This window comes from Camponotus vicinus, unplaced genomic scaffold (assembly GCF_025532165.1).
Source record: "Camponotus vicinus isolate PSW18456_S1 unplaced genomic scaffold, iyCamVici1.0 SCAF_6, whole genome shotgun sequence".
Classification (NCBI taxonomy): domain Eukaryota; kingdom Metazoa; phylum Arthropoda; class Insecta; order Hymenoptera; family Formicidae; genus Camponotus; species Camponotus vicinus.
In genome coordinates this window covers 7934566-7956404 of record NW_028141978.1, presented here as the reverse complement: position 1 = coordinate 7956404, position 21839 = coordinate 7934566, and the positions used below count along the sequence as shown (strand labels likewise).

Here is a 21839-nt window from a genome sequence, read left to right as displayed (position 1 = left end):
ATGAAAAACAATATAGTCGTGTTCAATTACAAAGATGTCTTGTTGTCTGGAATATACAATCTATACATAAGGGTTGAAATTCCAATTAATATCGCAAAAGACTCTTTCGGAACTCTGTACATAGACGGAGATCAAGAGTAAGTAAAAAAATATAAAATCATATAGAATAGATATTGAAATAATAAATTGTATCTTTACGCATTCTGCGCTTATAATTGTTTAAAGTTAACTATTATTTAAATCATATTGTTAAAATGTGGCAAGTGGTTAATCACAACAGGTATCTAATCAAAAGAACAGCAAATATTTCCGTTTTGGAATAGTCCGAATTAAGAATTACTTTTGATATTTACATAAAGCATCATGGAAAGTACAGAGCTTTGTCGAATATGTTGATACGAAAATCTAGACCGGCAGGTGGTGATAAGGTGTGGACATATTTTAACAGGACTGCTTTAATCTCCATCGATGATGTAGCATTTGTGGTGTTTGATTTTCATCGAATCAACTTGACTGAATCTGTTTGCATGTGGTGCAGATGCACCGCAACTGATACCGTATGTAAAATTTGCGTCATATATTATTAAAAATATTACTATGTACTTGCAAAATTATTTGAACGAAGTCGTTGAGGAGACCCTTGTTTCATCTGAAAGTAAAGTGTATCATGTCGCAATCTCGAATTTACAAGACAAAGTCAAACAGATTTTGGGATTCGTCTTTTATAGGTAATATATATAATTAAAAATAGATATTCTATAATAAGGTATTTAATTAAGGTATTTAATTAAAAATTATATTATTATTCGAAATTTTTCATACATTTATACAGTATACATATATTAGTATAATGATTTTTAGAGAAACAGATATTACGTATAATGAAGAATTGGATACTGCCGCACGCAAAATGATAATTGCACCTTCAATAGTACGTAGGATAACACAAAAATATATTGGCAATCTGTTGTGTCCATCTTATTGGTTTCAATTATGGTTAAACGAAGGTTTTGCTATATTTTTCCAAACATATATTATCGATAAGGTTATTTTATTTGCTTAAATTTAAATTATTGATGAAAGAACAAACATTATTTTTAGAAGCACTTAATAAAGCCAATTTGTATATATACCTTAAGTCTTTTATTTTTCATTAATTATAAATTGATTATATTGAAGGGCATTTAGGCTTTACCAAATTCCCATTGATGTATTTACATGTAGTTTAAATTCAACACGAATTATTCGATTTAAACCCTTATGTCGTTATCAATTCTGCTGTAGAATATGATAGTTACCCGGAAAATTATTTATTTCCTTCTCTTTCTCATTTCAAAGGTATGTAAGTAACATTGAATAAATAAATTTTAAACATCTGAAAGTTAATTTCATGAAAAGTTAAATATGTAAATTATAAACAAATGTATTTGTAATTTAACTTTATTATTATTATCATATTTTATTATATTCCGTGCAATGACAGTATCAAAAGAATATGTAAAACTAAAAGCTAACTTCTTTTTTTTGTATAATTTTTATATAATTACATAATATAATATAATTTTTAAATTGTAACTGTAAATATCTATCTACTACGGCCAAATTATTATTTTTACATATACTTAATCATTTACTATATATTTGTTACAATTAGTTGCAAACTTTGTTTTAAATTTAGTTTTAATTAAATGTATTTAAAAACTTATTACGAAAAGTATTTTAAATTATAATATATTAAATCATTTTTTTTTAATTTAATTATCGTAGGCTCTATTATATGGCGTATGTTAGAACGAATATTGTCGCATAACAAATTTTCAAAAGCTCTCAACATTATATTATTATATTATAATGTAATAATATACGTATATATATCGTCCAGAAAGAGAAAATCTCTAAATATACATATAATAAATTTAACAATATACATCCTTTTATTGTTTAAAAAATATGGACATTTTAAGAGTCACATTTAGGCTGTTATTATATATTTATGAATTTTTCTCGAGTAAATTTCAACTTGAGTTTTTCATAGTAAATATGTGATAGAGATTAATAGTTTCCGAATTATAAACAATTCAAACTAAGCAATCTTTAAAGAAACAAGTTTTATCAACATGCGGACAGTACAAAAATAATTTTCATGTTTGTAATAAAAAGTAAAATAATTATTTATGCATATTAAAATTATACTGTAAAGTTTAAATTTTTCTATGTTAGTTATATTTTAATTTTAAAATACGAAAATGAATGTTATTAGTTTATACAAAGGTCGATGTATGTAAATTGTTATTTTCTTTTTTATGATGCTGATGACACTGATTAACATTATTATATTAACATTTACCACCATGTTAATTATTATAGTTACACTGAGCCTATGGGAAAAACTGCCGATAATTTATGGAATGCCATGCAACGTATCATAGATGAATGGGATTCCGAGTATCAGTTTAATGTGAAAAGCACAGTATATTCGTGGGCCATGCAGATATGTTTCCCCGTGTTGGAGGTGATGCGACATTACGATTATAATATTGTAATCATATCAGCACAATTTCACAACAAGTTGGATGAGGAACAATATTATATACCTATTACGTATACTACGGAATCGGAGTCCAATTTTACCAGAACTAGGTCAAACATGTCGTTAACACCATCGAATTCAAAATTTGTACTCTTTCTTGAGAAGGATCAATGGATCATTTTAAATTTACAATAAGCTGGTAAAATTTGAATGATAAATGTATATTTTATTTACTTATATATATATATATATATATATATATATATATATATATGTGCGTGCGCGCTCGCAAGATTTGATATTTTTTTTTATTTGAGAGAGTATGAAAAAAGGTCCCATAAGTAGATAGTATGCACGTACCATGCAGTAGCGTTATCTTCATCAAGATACTAGAATAAAAGTATCATTTATTTGTTATTGAATCATCATTATTATTTATTAATCATCGTTATTGGATCATTTATTTGTATTGAAACTATAAATTTGCAAACATAAGTTTATTCTCAAAAAATGTTTAATTTTAGCCCTTATGGCATAGGAATTGATAAGCTACCATGAAACTCTGTGTGTATGTTATATATTTTAAAAATAATTTTCTGCGTATATTCTTTTATAATTATGTGAATAATGAGATCTGCTTGTATAATAATGCAACAATTACGATTCTGCTTGTATAATAATGCAACAATTACGAAATCATTTATTCATGATAATTGCTAAAATAATTTTCTTTAGATACGATATTTCATTGGTAATGAGGTTGAAGAACGAATTCGTTCCAAATCGTTGAATGCAAGCTAATAACACACGCTTGTTAGAGATCCATAAGACAGAGATACTTTCTTGAATCTTTATTCATCGATTGAAAACATAAAAATCTATAATGCGTTGAACTGCTTCGAAAACACAGCATGAATGTTTGTTAATTTATTAATTTCCAAATTTATTAATTTACAGACACACACACACACACACAAATATGGACATGTGTACATATATGATATTAACTTTATTTAAATATACAACTTTCTGTTAAATATTACAATTTATAACATATTAAAATAGATAAATAATGAGAAATAGATAAATAATTATGCTTTTTAAATCCTTGAATGGAGTTTGTGTTCATGTATGTTTATACGTAACATGAAAGTGTTAACATTATAAATATCTTAATTAAATGTGTTATTGATACTGCACCCATTGTGTTTTTCGAAATACCAGCCAAAATACTGATTCCACATTAATAAATTCAAAAATAATTTGATTTGTTCTTTATGAACATTGATGATCGGCAGAAGTCGAGAGAGAAAATGTTTCATGATCTTTAAATTTATAAAATTTTTCATCAGTCAAAATTGATCGTATCAGAATACATATAACAAATGTGTTCCTGAAATTTCTGAAATAAGAAATTTATCTTAAAATGTAGTGGAGAAATGTAAATTAACATTTTTTCTTCTTTGCCATGAAAAAACATTGCCTGTAGCAAATACAATATAAAAATAAAACAAGTTATTCCGTTTATTGCTCATAATATTAGAACAATAAATGATAAAAATAGAAATAATTATTCACAAACGTTATAAGCAAAGTAAAAAATAATATTAGACATCGCCGTACTTGTATAGGATTAGTACCAAATAGAAAGTATAACATAAAATATTTCAAGTGATACGATATAGCAAGTCTCTTTTATTTATTTTATACTATAAGTTCTTGAAAAAAATACTTTTTGATGAAAAGAATAGTATAATAATATAATATACAGAATATAAATAATATAATATACAGAATATCTTTATCTTATATTTAGGGAAGAATCTTCTCAATTTTAAATTTCTCTAGCGAATGTTTTCCCCGAAAAATTGTTCTTACAAAGGAAAGTTTTAAATATAAAAACAAGGAATATAAAAGAATACAAAGAATAAATAAATATGTACGTATTGACTTCTATCGAAGACATACTCCTGTGTTATGAATAATCAAGGCGATATCTATATAATACGTATCTTACCTGTTTATTATCTGGTATGCCGTATCTGTAACATGATAGCGCCGTCAGTTTATGGTAGTCTCTTGAAGTTATAAGATCGCAGATTGATTGTTTATGCCTTTGATATTAAATCTATAGTTGTGAGTTCAACAAATAGGGTAAGACATTAATTAAATATTCAACAAAATATTGCACTTCTACATTTCTTTTTCTTTGAATGTATGCATATGGAGTAAGAATGTGTGGAATAACAATCAACTATTTTATTTCTTAAAAGAGACATTTCTACTTTCGGTTGAATATATTTCTTTATTGCAAATACTATTTTCATTCCTTGCATATATGCTAGCTAACAATATATTTAGACATGTAACGGCATAATTTGACTTAAAATACAGAAAATGTAAAATGCAGGCAACTTTTTTGACGTTATAAAGCATGTGTATGTTCTACCTTTCATTGTCTTTATTAAATTATCTCAAAAATATTTAATACTATTTATATTTTGTTTTGAAACAAAATTTTTTAAATAAATATTTAGAATATATATTCTGTAAAGTTAATAATAAATATTCTTTATAAAAAGTTATATAAATAGAATATGATAATTTAAATATATAACGAATAAAAATGAAGAATGTGCGATAGGTTAATATTTTATTTGAATAAATTTATTCCATGACAAATGTTAACAAAGTTATTTTTAACATTTTTATGTTAAAAATTTGATCCGAATAATTATATTAATTTTTAATAAATTTAATATCGGTTTATTGTTCGTTTATTCTTCGTTCGATTTTAATACATCACTCTCTTAAGGTTGAAAGAAACAAACACACTTTGAAAATAACATGTTAGTAAATATACAAAGATCATCACGTACAGAGAAGTCAGTTGCCATAAAACGCAAAATATAAAAATATGTAAGAAGAAATCTTGAAAGTAATTGAATTTCAGAGAAATAAAAATTATGATTAATATATTTTCCCCTTTTCAGAATTACCTAAAGTATTTAATAAGCTTATATTTTTAAATTTTATCATATTTATATTTGTATTTAACATTACGTTTATATATATTTCTTGTATATATGTTTCTAATAACGGAAATGATTTATATAGATACCTGAAAGAAATTTAACATGAGATTATTAAAACTATTATTGAGTAGTAGTATAACATATATTGCCACAATAGCAATGGAGGATCCTACCGATAAAGAATCGGAAATCGTGCAGTGCAATGCATTAAATTACAATTTGTCTGACAATATATATCCATTGCATTATAATATAACGTTAAATTTCACCCACAATGATTTAGTGGGTGAATATGTAACCACTATTTATATCCTATATGCAACGCAACGTATAAATTTTCATCTATCAAATTCAATAATAAAATCGATATCATCAATGAGATCGATATTAAAGCAAACTCACAGTAATGGGAGTTATGAACCAGTATTAACAATGAAACTTTATGATACCAATATTATCCTCCACCATTTCAATGCTACCATATTGCCAGGAATATACAATCTGCATATATGGTTCCAAATTCCGATTAATATAGTAAGAGAGTCTTTCGGAATTCCGTACATAAACGAAAATGGAGATAAAGAGTAAGTAGAAGAATATATTAAAATATCAAAATCAAATTGTGTATATTTTTGTATTTACGCTTATAATTTTCTAACATTAGTCAATCGTTACAAATCGTTATTTACAAATCGTTAAAATGTGGCAGGTTGTTAATCATAACGGGTATCCCAACAAGAAAGCAGCAATTATTTCCGTTTTGGAACAAGCCAAAATTAAGAATTACTTTTGATATTTCCATAAAACATCATCGAAGTTATAAAGTTTTGTCGAATATGCCGATAGGAGAATCGTCTGAACTGTTGTACGATGAAATATGGACATATTATAACAAAACTATTGTGAATTCTATAGATAATATAGCATTTGTGGTGTTTGATTTTCATCGGATCAATTTGACTGATACCATTAGCATGTGGTGTCGACCGCAATTGATACCGTATGTAAAATTTGCGTCATATATTATTAAAAATATTACTAGGTACTTGGGAAATTATTGGAATAATTCGAAGAGATTCCTTGAGTGGACTACTGTTTTATCTGAGAGCAAGGTGGATCATATCGCAATCCCGAATTTACAAGATGAAGTCAAACATATTTTGGGATTCGTTTTTCACAGGTAATATACACATATCATTAAAAATAGATATATATTATATAATAATTTAATAATAATCTTATGTATTTAAATAAAAATTTATATTAATATATCTAAAATTTTTCATACATTCATACAGCATACATATTAGTATAATGATTTTTAGAGAAACAGATATCATGTATAATGAAGAATTGGATACTATAGCACGCAAAATGATAATTGCACCATCAGTAGTACGTAGAATGATACAAAAATATGTTGGCAATCTGTTCAATCCATTTTATTGGTTTCATGTATGGTTAAATGAAGGCTTTATTGTATTTTTCCAAGCATATATTATCCATGAGGTAATTTTATCTTTAATTCTATTTTTGAAAATGCAGTCAAAGTAATTAATAGTACAACAATGTATACAGAAAATTCTTAAATATCTGCGTAAATTTTTTTGGATATTTTTTCAATCAAAAAATATGCTAATTCGAAGGTAAAACTTTAGAAAAAGACATCGGACTCGAATCGTCTTGGCCTTGCCATATGTTGTCAAGGTCACTGTCTTGAGTAACATTCAAAAGATTTTAGTCGTCGCTCGTTGTTTATTAAAAAGTTATTAACAAAAAGAATTTCCACGAATTATATGCAACATGCGACTATATGAATTTATAAGCAATGTTGATTTGACTTCTAAGAAGGTCAAGGTTACTTTAACTTTCAATGCAAAACAAGGTCCACTCCACATCACCTCTGAGTCAGCGCGAAACGAGGCCTATATTGTATGGTTCCACATGGGTTTGCAACTTTCCATGCGAAACGAGGTTTACCCTATACTACTTCTGAGTCAGTGCGAGGTCTATGGTTCCTCGTTTCTCATGAAAAGTTGCATACCTATGTGGAAATGTACATTAATAGACCTGCGGTGAACCTCGCTTTACATAGAAAGTTAAAATAACCTTGACTTTCTTAGAAGTTAAATCAACATTGCTTAAAAATTCGTATAGTTAGCATGTTGTATATACGCTTTTGTTAATAACTTTTTAATAAGCAACGAGTGACGGCTAAAATCTTTCGAATGTTACTCAGGATAGTAACCTTGACAACATATGTCAAGGTCAAGACGATTCGACCCTGGTGTCTTTTTCTAAAGTTTTATCAAAACTAACATTATTAACACAAATTTTAATTTTATAACAAATAGGAGTCAGACGCGAATGGGAGTGCGCCATACGCTTGGCCGAAACATGGTGTTAATAGTTATTAGTAATAGATATTTGTAAGCAAAATGAGAAATATCGAGGTAGAAGTATAAAATCTGAATAGCTTAGTCGGGGGTAAGAGCAATCGTCCGGCGAAAAATTCGGGTTCGATTCTCGATCCAACTTCGCCCCGTCATTTTTCTTCCCGACGTTTCTTCAGAAGTGTAAAGAGGGATTTATGAAAAATCTCGAATTAAGAGAATTCTAATTTTTAATTCAGATTTAATTGTACATTTGGTATATGGATCAAGAAAAATTTGTGCGACATATACAATTAATCAATTTCATCGAAAAATTAATTTTCAAAAAATTATCATATATAACATACTATCATATATAACACTATACGCGTCTGACTCTTCTTTGCTGTGAAATTTAAATTTATGTTATTCATATTGTTATTTATATAAAGCCTTTTAATTCTTAATTATTAAAATTATTAAAGAAGAATTTCTAACCTTATTAAAATTTTTAAATAAAAATCTTATAATTTTATTTTTTATGTAATTATAAGAACTTTTACTTTTTTTAAACCATGACCATAGACATATAATATATAGACCGCGCGTTCCCATTCTTTCCATTGTTTCGGCAACGTCAAATTTTAGAAAGAGAGAGAGCTTATTTTTATGGTAATTTCTTCTTTGTCTAACGAGGCGTGATGGGGGAAAGAAATCGATCAAGACATATGTCAAATGTAATGGCCATATTAAATTTTTGCCCCAATCTTGTTATTGATAGACAGAGAAACTAACACCACGAAAGCATGTTGTCTACTTCTAAAATTTGTTCAACTTTTTAGCCAAATGCGAAGTCTATGTATTCTACGTCTATGACCATGACACACTTAAATATAAAAACACGCTTTGCTATAGTTTCAAACTTTATAATGTACAAAATATTATAAATTATGTTTAGCATCGATTAATTATGATTTTTTATATGTGTGTTAACAGCTTCTTTTCCTCGATTAATTTTACTCGAATTCTACTTTTAGATTGTGCCAGATTTTCGGATGATGGATTTGTTTACAGTTCAAATTCAACATGAATTACTTGATCTCAATACTTATGTCAATTTAAGCTCTATAGAATATGAAGATGATACTGAAAATTATATGTACACTTTTCTTTCTCATGTTAAAGGTATGTACATATAACATTGTATAAATAAATAAACAAATAGGCTGTAATTTAATATCATAAAGAAATCAGAAAAATCAACATATGAACAAAGTTATTTGTAATTCGCAAATTATTTATTGATTTATTATTTATTAATGTTATTTATTTATTTATTTTATTATAATATCTTATTACAAATTAATTCTTGCTATGAGAAACAGTGAGAAAAAAATATCAAAAACTTAAGACCAATTTCCTATATTGTGTTTAATTATAACTGCATATGTTACAATTGCAAAATATATGAAAATACATGAATATGATTTTGTACAATGATCTAATTTATTAAATTTAAATATATTTAATCATAAATAGATTTATCCTAAACATATTCGAACAATTGTAATTACTGTATTTCAGAAACTAAGCTTTATTTTTTGAGTATGTAAATAGTTCATTAATGTCAATATTATTAAATTATTTTATTGTGCGGTAATTCATCTCCATAAAGTTTACTTCTATTATAGTCTTCTTATCAGTATAGCATTTTGATTGAGAATGTGTTCAATATCTTGCATAAAATATGTTCTTTTTTAAATACGTCTATGAGCATCATGGCACTTGTCATGATTATGCCTATAATGAATTAAATTGAATGCTATATCTACATAATAGAAGACTTTCTTTTTGGTCTCACATTTTTACATAAAGTTATAAATGATTGTACTGATTGTTTTGATAACTTAATGTTACTCAATTGGCATATTCTGAATGCATCTCAGCTGAGCTTGTTTTTTCATGGGTGTTTCATCGAAATGCCTGTATATGATAGATATACGTCTATTAATAGTTTGTCAACAAAAAGATATTCAGATAAAATTGATTTTTTTTTATTCAACCAGCTCATTCCATTTAAGAAACAGCTGATTCGATATCTTAATTATATAGAATATATAAACAAAATAATTAAAAATTATCGTACATTTTTTTATGTCTGTTTTCACTTTTTCTTATTTTATCTTTTTCTTTTTTAATTTTTAATCTTGTTATATATGTATAGTTTACCTCTCTTCTTTCTTATATCTTTTACTTTTTTATGATGTAATGCTATCACTATCACGAACAAAAAGAATTTTAGGTAAATAAAATTTATCAAATTTATCTAATCGTTTATACTTTCTATCTGTTATAATTATTATATTTTTTTGCTTGTTTTTCATTGTAATATACTTAATATTTTTTTAACTTTTGTTAGATAGATTTAAATACGCAAACTTTGTTACTTAATTTTAATTTCAGATTTATTTATGTAACGAACTTATAAGCAATGCACAATAGGAGCATTTTAAATATATTATAAATCATTTTTTCATTTGTATCATTATAGGCTCCATCATATGGCGCATGTTAGAACGAACATTGTCGCGTAGTATATTTTCAAAAAGTGTCAACATATATTTGAACAACCAGTGAGTATAATATATTGTAATATAATAATATAAATACATCGTAGTAAAAAAGAAAACCGAAATATACAGGGTGATTCATTTTAATCTTAACAGAGAAATATTTCGAAAATATGCAATTTTACAAAAAAACTTTCCAAATAAAAGTTGTATGGTATAGAGGTGGACGTACAATGGTGGCCTTCATTTGACATTGAGACGTCTACTTAAGGTCAGATGAAGGTCAACTTAAGTTTTTTAAATGGAAGTCTCTATTTTTTATTACTTATTCTTGTAGCTTATCCCGAGAGCTTTCCAAAACACTATAATAAAATATTTCTTCATTGAGTACTTTTTGAGTTATGAGGCTTGAAATAATTTCTTAATTATACATAAACCATAAAATATCTAGTAAAATATTTATTTTTCGATTATCTTGCCTTAATACTTTTATGTACAAAATAATGAGAGGAATCAATTGTTGTAAAGGAAAAATAGTTGTTTTTAAGATAATATGTAATTGTTAATTAAAATTTAAATATTTTTTCTTCTAAACAATTATGTGTTTTCTTTACACCAATTGATTCCACTTATTATTTTGTGCATAAAAGTATTAAGGTAAGATAATCGAAAAATGAATATTTTACTAGATATTTTATGGTTTATGTAAAATTAAGAAATTATTTCAAGCCTCATAACTCAAAAAGTACTCAATGAAAAAATATTTTATTATAGTGTTTTGGAAAGCTCTCGAGATAAGCTACAAGAATAAGTAATAAAAAATAGGGACTTCCATTTAAAAGACTTAAATTGACCTTCATCTGATCTTAAGTAGACGTCTCAAGGTCAAATGAAGGTCACCATTGTACGTCCCCCTCTATACCATACAACTTTTATTTGGAAAGTTTTTTTGTAAAATTGCATATTTTCGAAATATTTCTCTGTTAAGATTAAAATAAATCACCCTGTATAATAAATTTGACAATATGTTTTCTTTCTTTATTGTTTAAAAGAGATACATATTTGAAGAGTCTCAGATTTCCGGTTATTTTTATTTATGAATATTTCTCGAATGAATTTCAACTTGTTTTTCTTAAGAAGAAAAGTACAGTTTAATCATTTTTAAATTACAAACTGTGTAATGCAAATTATGTAATATTTCAAATGCAAATTATATAATATTTCAAAAACCAAGTAACATACAAACGTATGGATAATATAAAATTACAATTAAAATTAAAATTAAACTTATGAAACCATTATTATTAATTATTTATTCAGTCCAGGTAAATTAGCTTTAATCATTAATAAAATTATAGATGTTATATTACAGAAAAAAAAAATATATATATATATATATATATATATATATCAATAAAAATTAGTTAAAAGGCTACAAGGACCAACGCAATGGTGGAATATATGCAAAAATAAAACGGTTATTACAATACAATAACCATATGAAAATGTTTATTTAATTTGAACATGACAAACGCCGCGTTTCAATCCAATTCGGATCCTTTTCAATGTCGAATACCAAAGTGAGTAATAAACATTAAGATAAAAGCAAAATTAACAGTCATAGGAGAAATGTAAATAAGTTTCGGAACAACGCAAAGTCAAAAAAAGTCAAAAAATCGAAAGCAAATATATGTACAATAACGGAAAATTTAAACCGTCAATCACAAAAAAGGAAAGAACGCATCGCATTAACGTATCGCCACAGAAAACCCGAAGGCAACTCGTACCGCATATCCCTAGTGTACCGTTAAAAACGAGATGATCCTCTCCAAAACAAAAACCGGAAGGAAATCCCACATACAAGTCCATGACCATTTCCAAAAGAAAAAACAGTCAAAGATGCATAAATCGATGACCAGTTGGAAACTTGATGGTCCAAATATGTGCGAGTAAAAGCTTAAAAATATGACACTCTAAAAAAGAAAAAAACAAGACAGAGCAATAATTTAACAAACAATCCGAAAACTACTTAAGAGAATCCTTCATATAAAGCAAGAGTAAAGTTGATATAATAAAATCACATACCGGTCTCTAAATTTGAAAGTGATCTCAAATCAAAAAATCGAACACAAAGGGAGAGCAAGTTAAGCACAACTTAACGTTCCAATCAACAGAGCCGAACTGAGTGAAGATGAAACTTAATGTTTATTACTCACTTTGGTATTCGACATTGAAAAGGATCCGAATTGGATTGAAACGCGGCGTTTGTCATGTTCAAATTAAATAAACATTTTCATATGGTTATTGTATTGTAATAACCGTTTTATTTTTGCATATATTCCACCATTGCGTTGGTCCTTGTAGCCTTTTAACTAATTTTTATTGATTTTATCTAACGGACCTTTATTTCATTATAATAATTTATATATATATATATATTTTTTTTTTTTCTGTTGTAATATAACATCAACAAAATTATCGGATAGGTAATTTTATGTCAAATTTTCGCATAACTTCAAATAAGTACAACGTCAAATATGGTCGTAAAATTGAAAAATTTTTTTTTATTCTTTAGCTTAAAACCTCTATTTTAGAAATCATTTGTCAGATTTCGAATTTATCCTCCCCCTCCCTCTCGTCATATCCTTAAAAGTAAGGACGTGTTTCGTCTCCAAAAAAATTGCATAATTTGACGCATTTCACGCGGTGGAATAAATTTCTTTCGCTAATTTCATGATAATCATTGTTAAATATGGATTTTTATGTATGCATTAAAAAAAATAAAGTTTGTACGATTTTTTTTCGCGAAATTACGACACATCAAAGTTACGTATATATTTTTGTTCATTTACCGCCAACATTAGCATTACCTGATGCGCACGAGGAGGTTGCTGGTCGGATTTGGCGCACCGTGTGTGTGTTGGAGGACGGAAATATGGAAATGATCACAGCGCTAAATCAAATATGGAATGAAATTTCTCAGGCAATAATTAGAGCAATAATATGCATGAGCGTTTGCAAGAAGTTATTCGAAGATGAGGCGGCAATACACATTTTTAAATGTGAACATTTCCACATTTCTCCAACACACACACGCAGACACACATACACACATACACACACACATACCCACACACACACACACACACGATGCGCCAAATCCGACCAGCAACCTCCTCGTGGTGCGCATCAAGTAATGCTAATGTTGGCGGTAAATGAAATGTATACATAACTTTGATGTGTCGTAACTTCGCGAAAAAAAATTGTACAAACTTTATTTTTTTTTAATTCACACATAAAAATCCATATTTTACGATGATTATCATGAAATTTGCGAAAAAAATTTATTCCATTCCGTGCGTCAAATTATGCAATTTTTTGGAGACGAAACACGTCCTTACTTTTAAGGAGATGACGAGAGGAGGGGGAAGATAAATTCTAAATCTGACAAATGATTTTTAAAATAGAGGCTTTAAGCTTGAAAATGAAAAAAAATTTTCAAATGTGACCATTTTTGACGGAGTTATACTTATTTGATGTTTTGCGAAAATTTGACATGAAATTACCTATGCAATAATTTTGTTGACGAGTGTATTAAATATTAAATTATATTTTAAAATTAAAAAATTTCTATATTTCTATGAGACTTACATTATAACATTAAAATGTGTAACTATAAGTTACGCAAATTATGATTTTCTTTTATGATGCTGATCAATTATATACAATGTTTAATATTATTGCCACAATGTTAAATCTTATAGACATGTTAAGCCTTTGGAAACAACTTCCGATAATTTATGGAATGTTATGCAAACTATCATAGATGAATTAGATTATAAGTATCAGTTTAATGTAAAAAGCATGGTATATTCGTGGGCCATGCAGAGATGTTTCCCCATATTGAAGGTGATGCGAAATTATTCTAATAATATTGTAACTATATCAGCACAATTTCACAACAAGTTGGATGAGAAACAATATTATATACCTATTACTTATACTACGGAATCGAAGTCCAATTTTACTGTAACTTGTTCAAATATTTGGATAACACCATCACATTCAGAAATTGAACTATTTCTTGAGAAAGATAAATGGATAATTTTAAACTTACAACAAGCTGGTAAAAAATGAATGATAAACTTTTTTATTATCTATCATATTGTATGTATAATTTCAACATTGTGATTATAGTCAAACCAATTTAAATTCATACAAAATTTCTAGCATTAGTTTTTCAAAATTATTGAATTATCATATGTAAGGTTTTAATTAAAAATAATGAAGAAACATATCAAATCTAACACACACACACACACATATAAAAATAGAAAACAAAAATATCTTTAAATATAATAATACATTTAATATCGAAATATCTTTAACATTTTAAAATATGTTAAATCAATATATGTAATTTCAAAGTACCTAATAATCGATTAAAGCAATTTGTTTTATAATAGGATACTATCGCGTCAATTATGAAACCAAGAATTGGCGAAAAATTGCGCGATACTTAAATTCTGAAGAATATAAAAATATACATGTTCTCAATCGAGCGCAAATTATCGATGACGCCTTCCATTTTGCGATAGAGAAGAAACTTGAATTCTCCGTATTTTGGGAACTCGTTAATTATTTGCGAAAGGAGGAAGATTATATAGCATGGTATCCTATGATCAAAGCTTTCGAATTTATGTCGAACATTTTCGTATTCTTAGAATTTTACCCTCAATTCCAGGTAAACACAATAATAAATTTTATCAAATTTTCTATTAAGCCAAGGCATAATATATACCGTAAATTCATATATTATAATAGTAAAATAATTTTTAAAAAATTAAATGCATGCGTTAGAATTGAAAAAATGAACTTAGTTATATAATTCCTTCTTCGCCAAAACTAAAAAATCTCATTTCAAAGGAATATCTAAATTTAGAAAGCATGTTTTTTTAAATTTAATAACTACATGTTATAAATTTTGGACTTTTTGTATTCGGTTTTTCCTATAATACTAATATCGTGTAGAATTTACATTTTAAATAATATAATTTATATTTAATTTTATAAAATTATAGGTTACAATTACAATTATTTACATTATATTTATTTTCTTTCGTTATTAAATATTTATGGCGAATATTAAAACTTGGAAATACTTTGCATAGACTGAATTATATTTTTAATTTTATTCAATTATATACAATACATATTAATCCATTTTTAAATGCTTATTTTTTTTTTAAATTTGTAAATGATTGTTTTATAAAGAAAATTTACAAATTTTTAAAATCGATATTTGTGTGACATGCAGAATATTTAAATTAGATCAATTAAAAACAGAGGATCGCAAAGCAAATTCATATCAATATATACAAAGTTGCATCACATCTAAATACATATATTATTGACATATATGTACATATATATATATAGGGGAGACCGGGGACAAAAGTAACATTTTTTGTATTATACGTCACTAATTAATTATCGTTAGAGATATAAAAAAAGATTATATGTTAAAAGACTCCATTTATTGCTTTATTATTATACCTATGTTTCCACCTCAAATGATAAATATTTAAAGAATTATTATAGCTTTTCGCAATTACGTTGATTGTTACTTTTATCCTGGGGGCCTGAGACGAAAATAACATAGTCTGGTGATAAAAGTACCAGTACTTATTTTCGGAATAAGATAAATATGACTTTTTTCAATTTAAGGCAACTTTTATTATAATCTTTTATTAAGCAAGATAACTTTTTTTTTAAATTTGTATTATATTAAAATAAAAAATAAAATAAATAATTTATTTTTATCATCTTTGAAAAACTTAAAAGAAATAATCTTCGTTAAGCAAAATAATTATAAGTAATATCATAAAATAATTATACTTAATATCACACCAGTTTTGTACTTTTTTAAGTCTAAATAATAGTTTAATTCTAAATAATAGTGTAAAAATTGTATGATAACTACTTATACAAAACAGATTGGTATCTATTCCGAATCACAATTATGGTATACGTAATAATAATCGCCTTTGGTACAATTATTATGGGACCAGCCTTTACACTCTAAGCATTGAAACATGTTACTTTCGTCCACAGAGGGTCGTGTTACTTTTGTCCTCAAACATATTTTTTAGAATAAAAGTATTACCTAAATATGATGCAAGACTTAGCTAAATCAACTATAAAAACTTATGAATACATTTTAGAAGAATGCACCGGCAAATAATTACGCCAATATATACACTTTAATTAGGCATAGATACAAAAAAACTAAAACAAGAAATACTTAGGTGAATATTGCAAATACACTAACTTCACTCCTGCTTGTGCAATCGACGCGATCGTTCTACAACAATTAACTGAAAAGGAAGAGAATCGGGGCGTACGCGTTTGACTATATAGTACACATTATTCAATATATTGTGTAGTTTAGTAGGAGGCTTGTTACTTTCATGACGCTGTTACTTTTGTTCCCGGTCTCCCCCATGTATATATATATATATACATGGGGGACCGGGAACAAAAGTTGATATATATTGATATATATATATATATATATATATATATATATATATATATATATATATATATATATATATATATATATATATATATACAGGGTGTCCTAGACCACCCGTACACCCCTTTTCTTTCAAAAACTAAGCATTTTAGAGAAAAATGTTTCAGACAAAAGAAACACAGTTATTTTTAAGAAAAAATATGTAATTGTTAATTACAAATTACATGTTTTTTCTTCGAAACAACTATGTGTTTTCTTTACACCAATTGATTCCTCTCATTATTTTGTACATAAAAGTATTAAGGTAAGATAATCGAAAAATGAATATTTTACAAGATATTTTATGATTTACGTAAAATTAAGAAATTATTTCAAGCCTCATAACTCGGAAAGTACTTAATGAAAACTAACTTAATTAAAGTGTTTTGGAAAGCCCTCGAGATGAGCTACAAGAATGTGCAAAAATATATAGGGTATTCCATTTAAAAAAATTGAAGTGACCTTCACGTGACCTTCAAATGACTCTTCAAGGTCAAACCAATGGTACCATCTTATGGCCCCCTCGAAACCAAACAACTTTTGTCTGAAACATTTTTCTCTAAAATGCTTAGTTTTTGAAAGAAAAGAGGTGTACAGGGTGGTCTAGGACACCCTGTATATATATATATATATATATATATATATATATATATATATATCAATAATAAATGTATTTAAATGTGATATAATTTATTTATATCATTATTCAAATAAATGATCTGTTAATATGGATATTGTAGTATATATAGTTGATGCTATACAATTTTATTAAAATAAACACTTATTAAAATAAAATTTTCTAGTAAAAATACCTATACATTTGCACATATATTAAATCTATTTCTGTAAATAAAGTGAAAGAAATAAAAAAATGCTATATTTTTTGCCGAATTTTAGGAAAAATTAAAGCTTGAATTTGTAGTATGGAAACTTGAAATAGATTTGTGGCATAACGAAAATAACACCGATGATTATTTTACATCTATTTTAAAGCAAGAACTCGCAAAGTGGAAATGTATTATATATGATGTATCATGCAAAACGAAGGCCTTTCAACTGATGCAATGGCATCTAAAAAATCCTAAACAAAAGTAATTCTTTTTATAATACTTGATTTTTTATTTTTTAGGAATATTTTTTATATTGTGCATATGTTAGAGAAATTAATTATCACTTATATCAAACATTATTTATGTAATACTAGAACAATTAGCACAATTTATGTAATACTAGAACAATTAGCACAATTAGAAAATATTCTTTTCTGAATTTTTATAGATTTTTGCCCGGATGGAAAAGATGGATATATTGTAATGGTTTGCGAGAGGCAGGTCCTTTATGGTATAAAGTTTTTGATAATTACATGAAAGAAATGGATCATACAATTTTAGAATGTCTCGCTTATAGTGAAAATTCTGAAATCATAATTAATTATTTAGAGGAAAAATTACTAGAAATTTATGTACACCATTCTTTTAAACTACCTTTTGATCAAGTTAACTCAACAGAAGCTTTAATTGCTAATACTTTTCTTTCTACTATTGCGAAAAATGCTAAGTTCATGCTTAAAGACATATTAAATAACTTCCAAAAAATAAAATACAGGTAAAAACATTGCTTAATGAACATATACACGTATTACACACAGCAAAGATATATTATATACATACATAGGCACATGAAAATTTATTGAATTAATTATAATAAACTTATTGTTTTGTTCTCGTAGATCAGTCAGTAAGATTGCAACATTAATTGTTATAATTAACAATGTATATTCCGAGGAACAATTAGACGAGGTAAATTTTAATGAATCAGAACCCCATACACTTATTATGTCTTATTATAAAATATATTTAATTAAATTTTTTATATTAAATTTACTCGCTATGATATTGTAACATATTTTATATAATCTTCTTCTATAATTCTATTTATAATCATACTTCGAATGTGTGATAATGAGGCAATTACAAAATCATTTATTGCTGACAATTGTTAAAATCTTTTTTAGATAAGAAAGTTCACCAGAGACGAGATTAGAGAATCCAGATATCCCTTTGAAACTCCTGATGATATTGAACGCAAGATAGAAACACGATGGTCGGAGATCGACAGACAAATAAAATATTTTCATTTCTTATTTAGCTATTGAAAAACTAGATTTATAAAAACTAGATTTATAAAATATCGAATTGTTTAGAAGTATCAAAAATATATCGTGTTTGAGATAATAATGTTTAAGATAATATTTATAAATTTATATATATACTAAATCACTGATAATAAATATCAAATCAGTAATAAATCGATATATATAACTATTAATAATTTATATAAGCGTTAATAATTTTTACTTGTTCTTAATTAAGTGAACGTTTTTAACATTATATTGGCCTTTTGTAATGTCGATTTAGTATTTATATAGATGTTAATTACATTTACGTAAAATATATTGTGTGCGTGTGTGTTTGATGAATACACACAGCATTTCTTTTTGCATCTCTGATTCAAATTCAAATTCGAAGGTTTATTGTTTGTATCAATTATATATTTACTATTTTGTTTTTATAAGCCTGTTGATAAGATTGTGGCATTAACTGTTATAATTAACAATATGTGTTGTAAGGGAGATTTGAACGTTTAATTTTAATAAATCAGAATTATATATATATATATATATATATATATATATATATACGTATTTATTTGTTAAAAATTTATTATAACGTTTATATCTTACAATACACGGTGTTTCAAGGTCGATGTTATAAATTCTTATGGAGTAGATGTATGTGCTAAAATTGAATATTTTTTGACAATATATTTATGTTCGCAAATTCGTAATTTCAACGTAACAATACAAAAATGATACTTTGCATATATTAATGCCTTGATAGAAGTGCTAGATTTTTGATAGAATTAACAGCAATTGTTGGTCGTTATCGTACATGCAACGATGAAGTAAATCAGTTTGGATAGTTATTGTAATATTTTTTGAAATAAACTAAAATAATAATTAAAAAATGACATAGAAAAAACATTTCTTGCAGTTCCTCTACCGCTCAGCGAGTAGGAAAAAAGGTCCCAAATAGACTAGCCGGTGCAGGACTCTAATATGCACGTACCATTGCAGTAGCGTTGTCTTCATCGAGACACTAGAATGAAAGTATCATTTATTTGTTATGGTATTCAAACTATAAATTTGCAAACCTAAGTTTATTGTCAAAAAAATGTTTAATTTTAGTCCTTATGGCATAGCAATTGATAAGATACCATGAAACTCTGTGTATATGTTATATATTTTATAAATAATTTTCTGGGTATATTCTTTTATAATTATGTAAATAATGAGATTCTGCTTGCATAATAATGCAACAATTACGAAATCATTTATTCATGATAATTGCTAAAATAATTTTCTTTAGATACAATATTTCATTGATAATGAGGTTGAAGAACGAATTCGTTCCAAATCGTTGAATGCAAGCTAGAAACACACGCTTGTTAGAGATCCATAAGACAGAGATACTTTCTTGAATCTTTATTCATCGATTGAAAACATAAAGATCTATAATGCGTTAAACTGCTTCGAAAACACAGCATGAATGTTTGTTAATTTATTAATAATTTACAAATTTATTAATTTATACACACACATGCACACACACACACACACACACACACACACACACACACACACACACACACACACACACATGTACACATATTCATATATATATATATATATATATATATATATATATATATATATATACATACATGTATATGTGTACATATATGATATTAACTTAATTTAAATATACAACTTTCTATTAAATATTAAAATTTATAACATATATGAAAATATATCACATAATACTAGATATGTATTAAATTTGAAATATGTATAAGAAATAAAATTTATTATATATAATACGACTTATTAATATTAACTATTTCAATTTTTAATTTAAACTGAGAATGAGAAGTAGATAAATAATTATGTTTTTCGAATCCTTGAATGGAGTTTGTATTCATGTATGTTTATACGTAACATGAAAGTGTTAACATTATATGACAAGCTTAATTTAAAATGTTATTCATACTGCATCCATTGTGTATATTGAAATACCAGCTGAAATACTGATCCGACACTAATAAATTCAAAGTTTGATTTGTTCCTTATGAACATTGATGATCGACGGAAGTCGAGAGAGAAAATGTTTTGGGATCTTTAAATTTATAAATTTTTTCCTCAATCAAAATTAATCGAATCGAAACACATATAACAAATGTGTTCCTGAAATTTCTGAAATAAGAAAATTATCTCAAAATGTAGTGAAGAAATGTAAATTAAAATTTTTTTCTTCTTTACCATGAAGAAACATTGCCTCTAGCAAATACAATATTAAAATAAACGCAAGTTATTCCGTTTATTGCTCATAATATTAAAACAATAAATAGAAATTATTATTCACAAACGTTATAAGCAAAATTAAAAACAATATTAGATCGCCGTACTTGTACAGGAATTAGTGCCAAATAGAAAATATAACATAAAATATTTCAAGTGATACGACATAGACAAGTCTCTTTTATTTATTTTATACAATAAGTTCTTAAAAAAAAAACTTCTTTATGAAAAAAATATGATATAAAATACAGAATATCTTTATCTTATATATATTTAGGGAAGAATATTCTCAATTTTAATTTTCTCTCGCGAATGTTTTCCAGAAAAATTGTCCTTAC

The 21839-nt window shown here is 26.3% G+C and overlaps 1 protein-coding gene across 1 annotated transcript; it reads left to right on the top strand.

The window, feature by feature from the left end:
- LOC145973196 (aminopeptidase N-like) lies at nt 1–19239 on the top strand. Its single transcript, XM_083102430.1, has 11 exons — nt 1–137; nt 6275–6745; nt 6891–7074; nt 8975–9122; nt 10489–10570; nt 14272–14633; nt 14974–15251; nt 17982–18175; nt 18363–18689; nt 18814–18883; nt 19099–19239. Exons 1-11 carry the CDS (start codon nt 1–3, stop codon nt 19237–19239), a joined length of 2394 nt encoding a protein of 797 aa, XP_082958556.1.
- The last annotated feature ends 2600 nt before the right edge of the window (nt 19240–21839 follow it).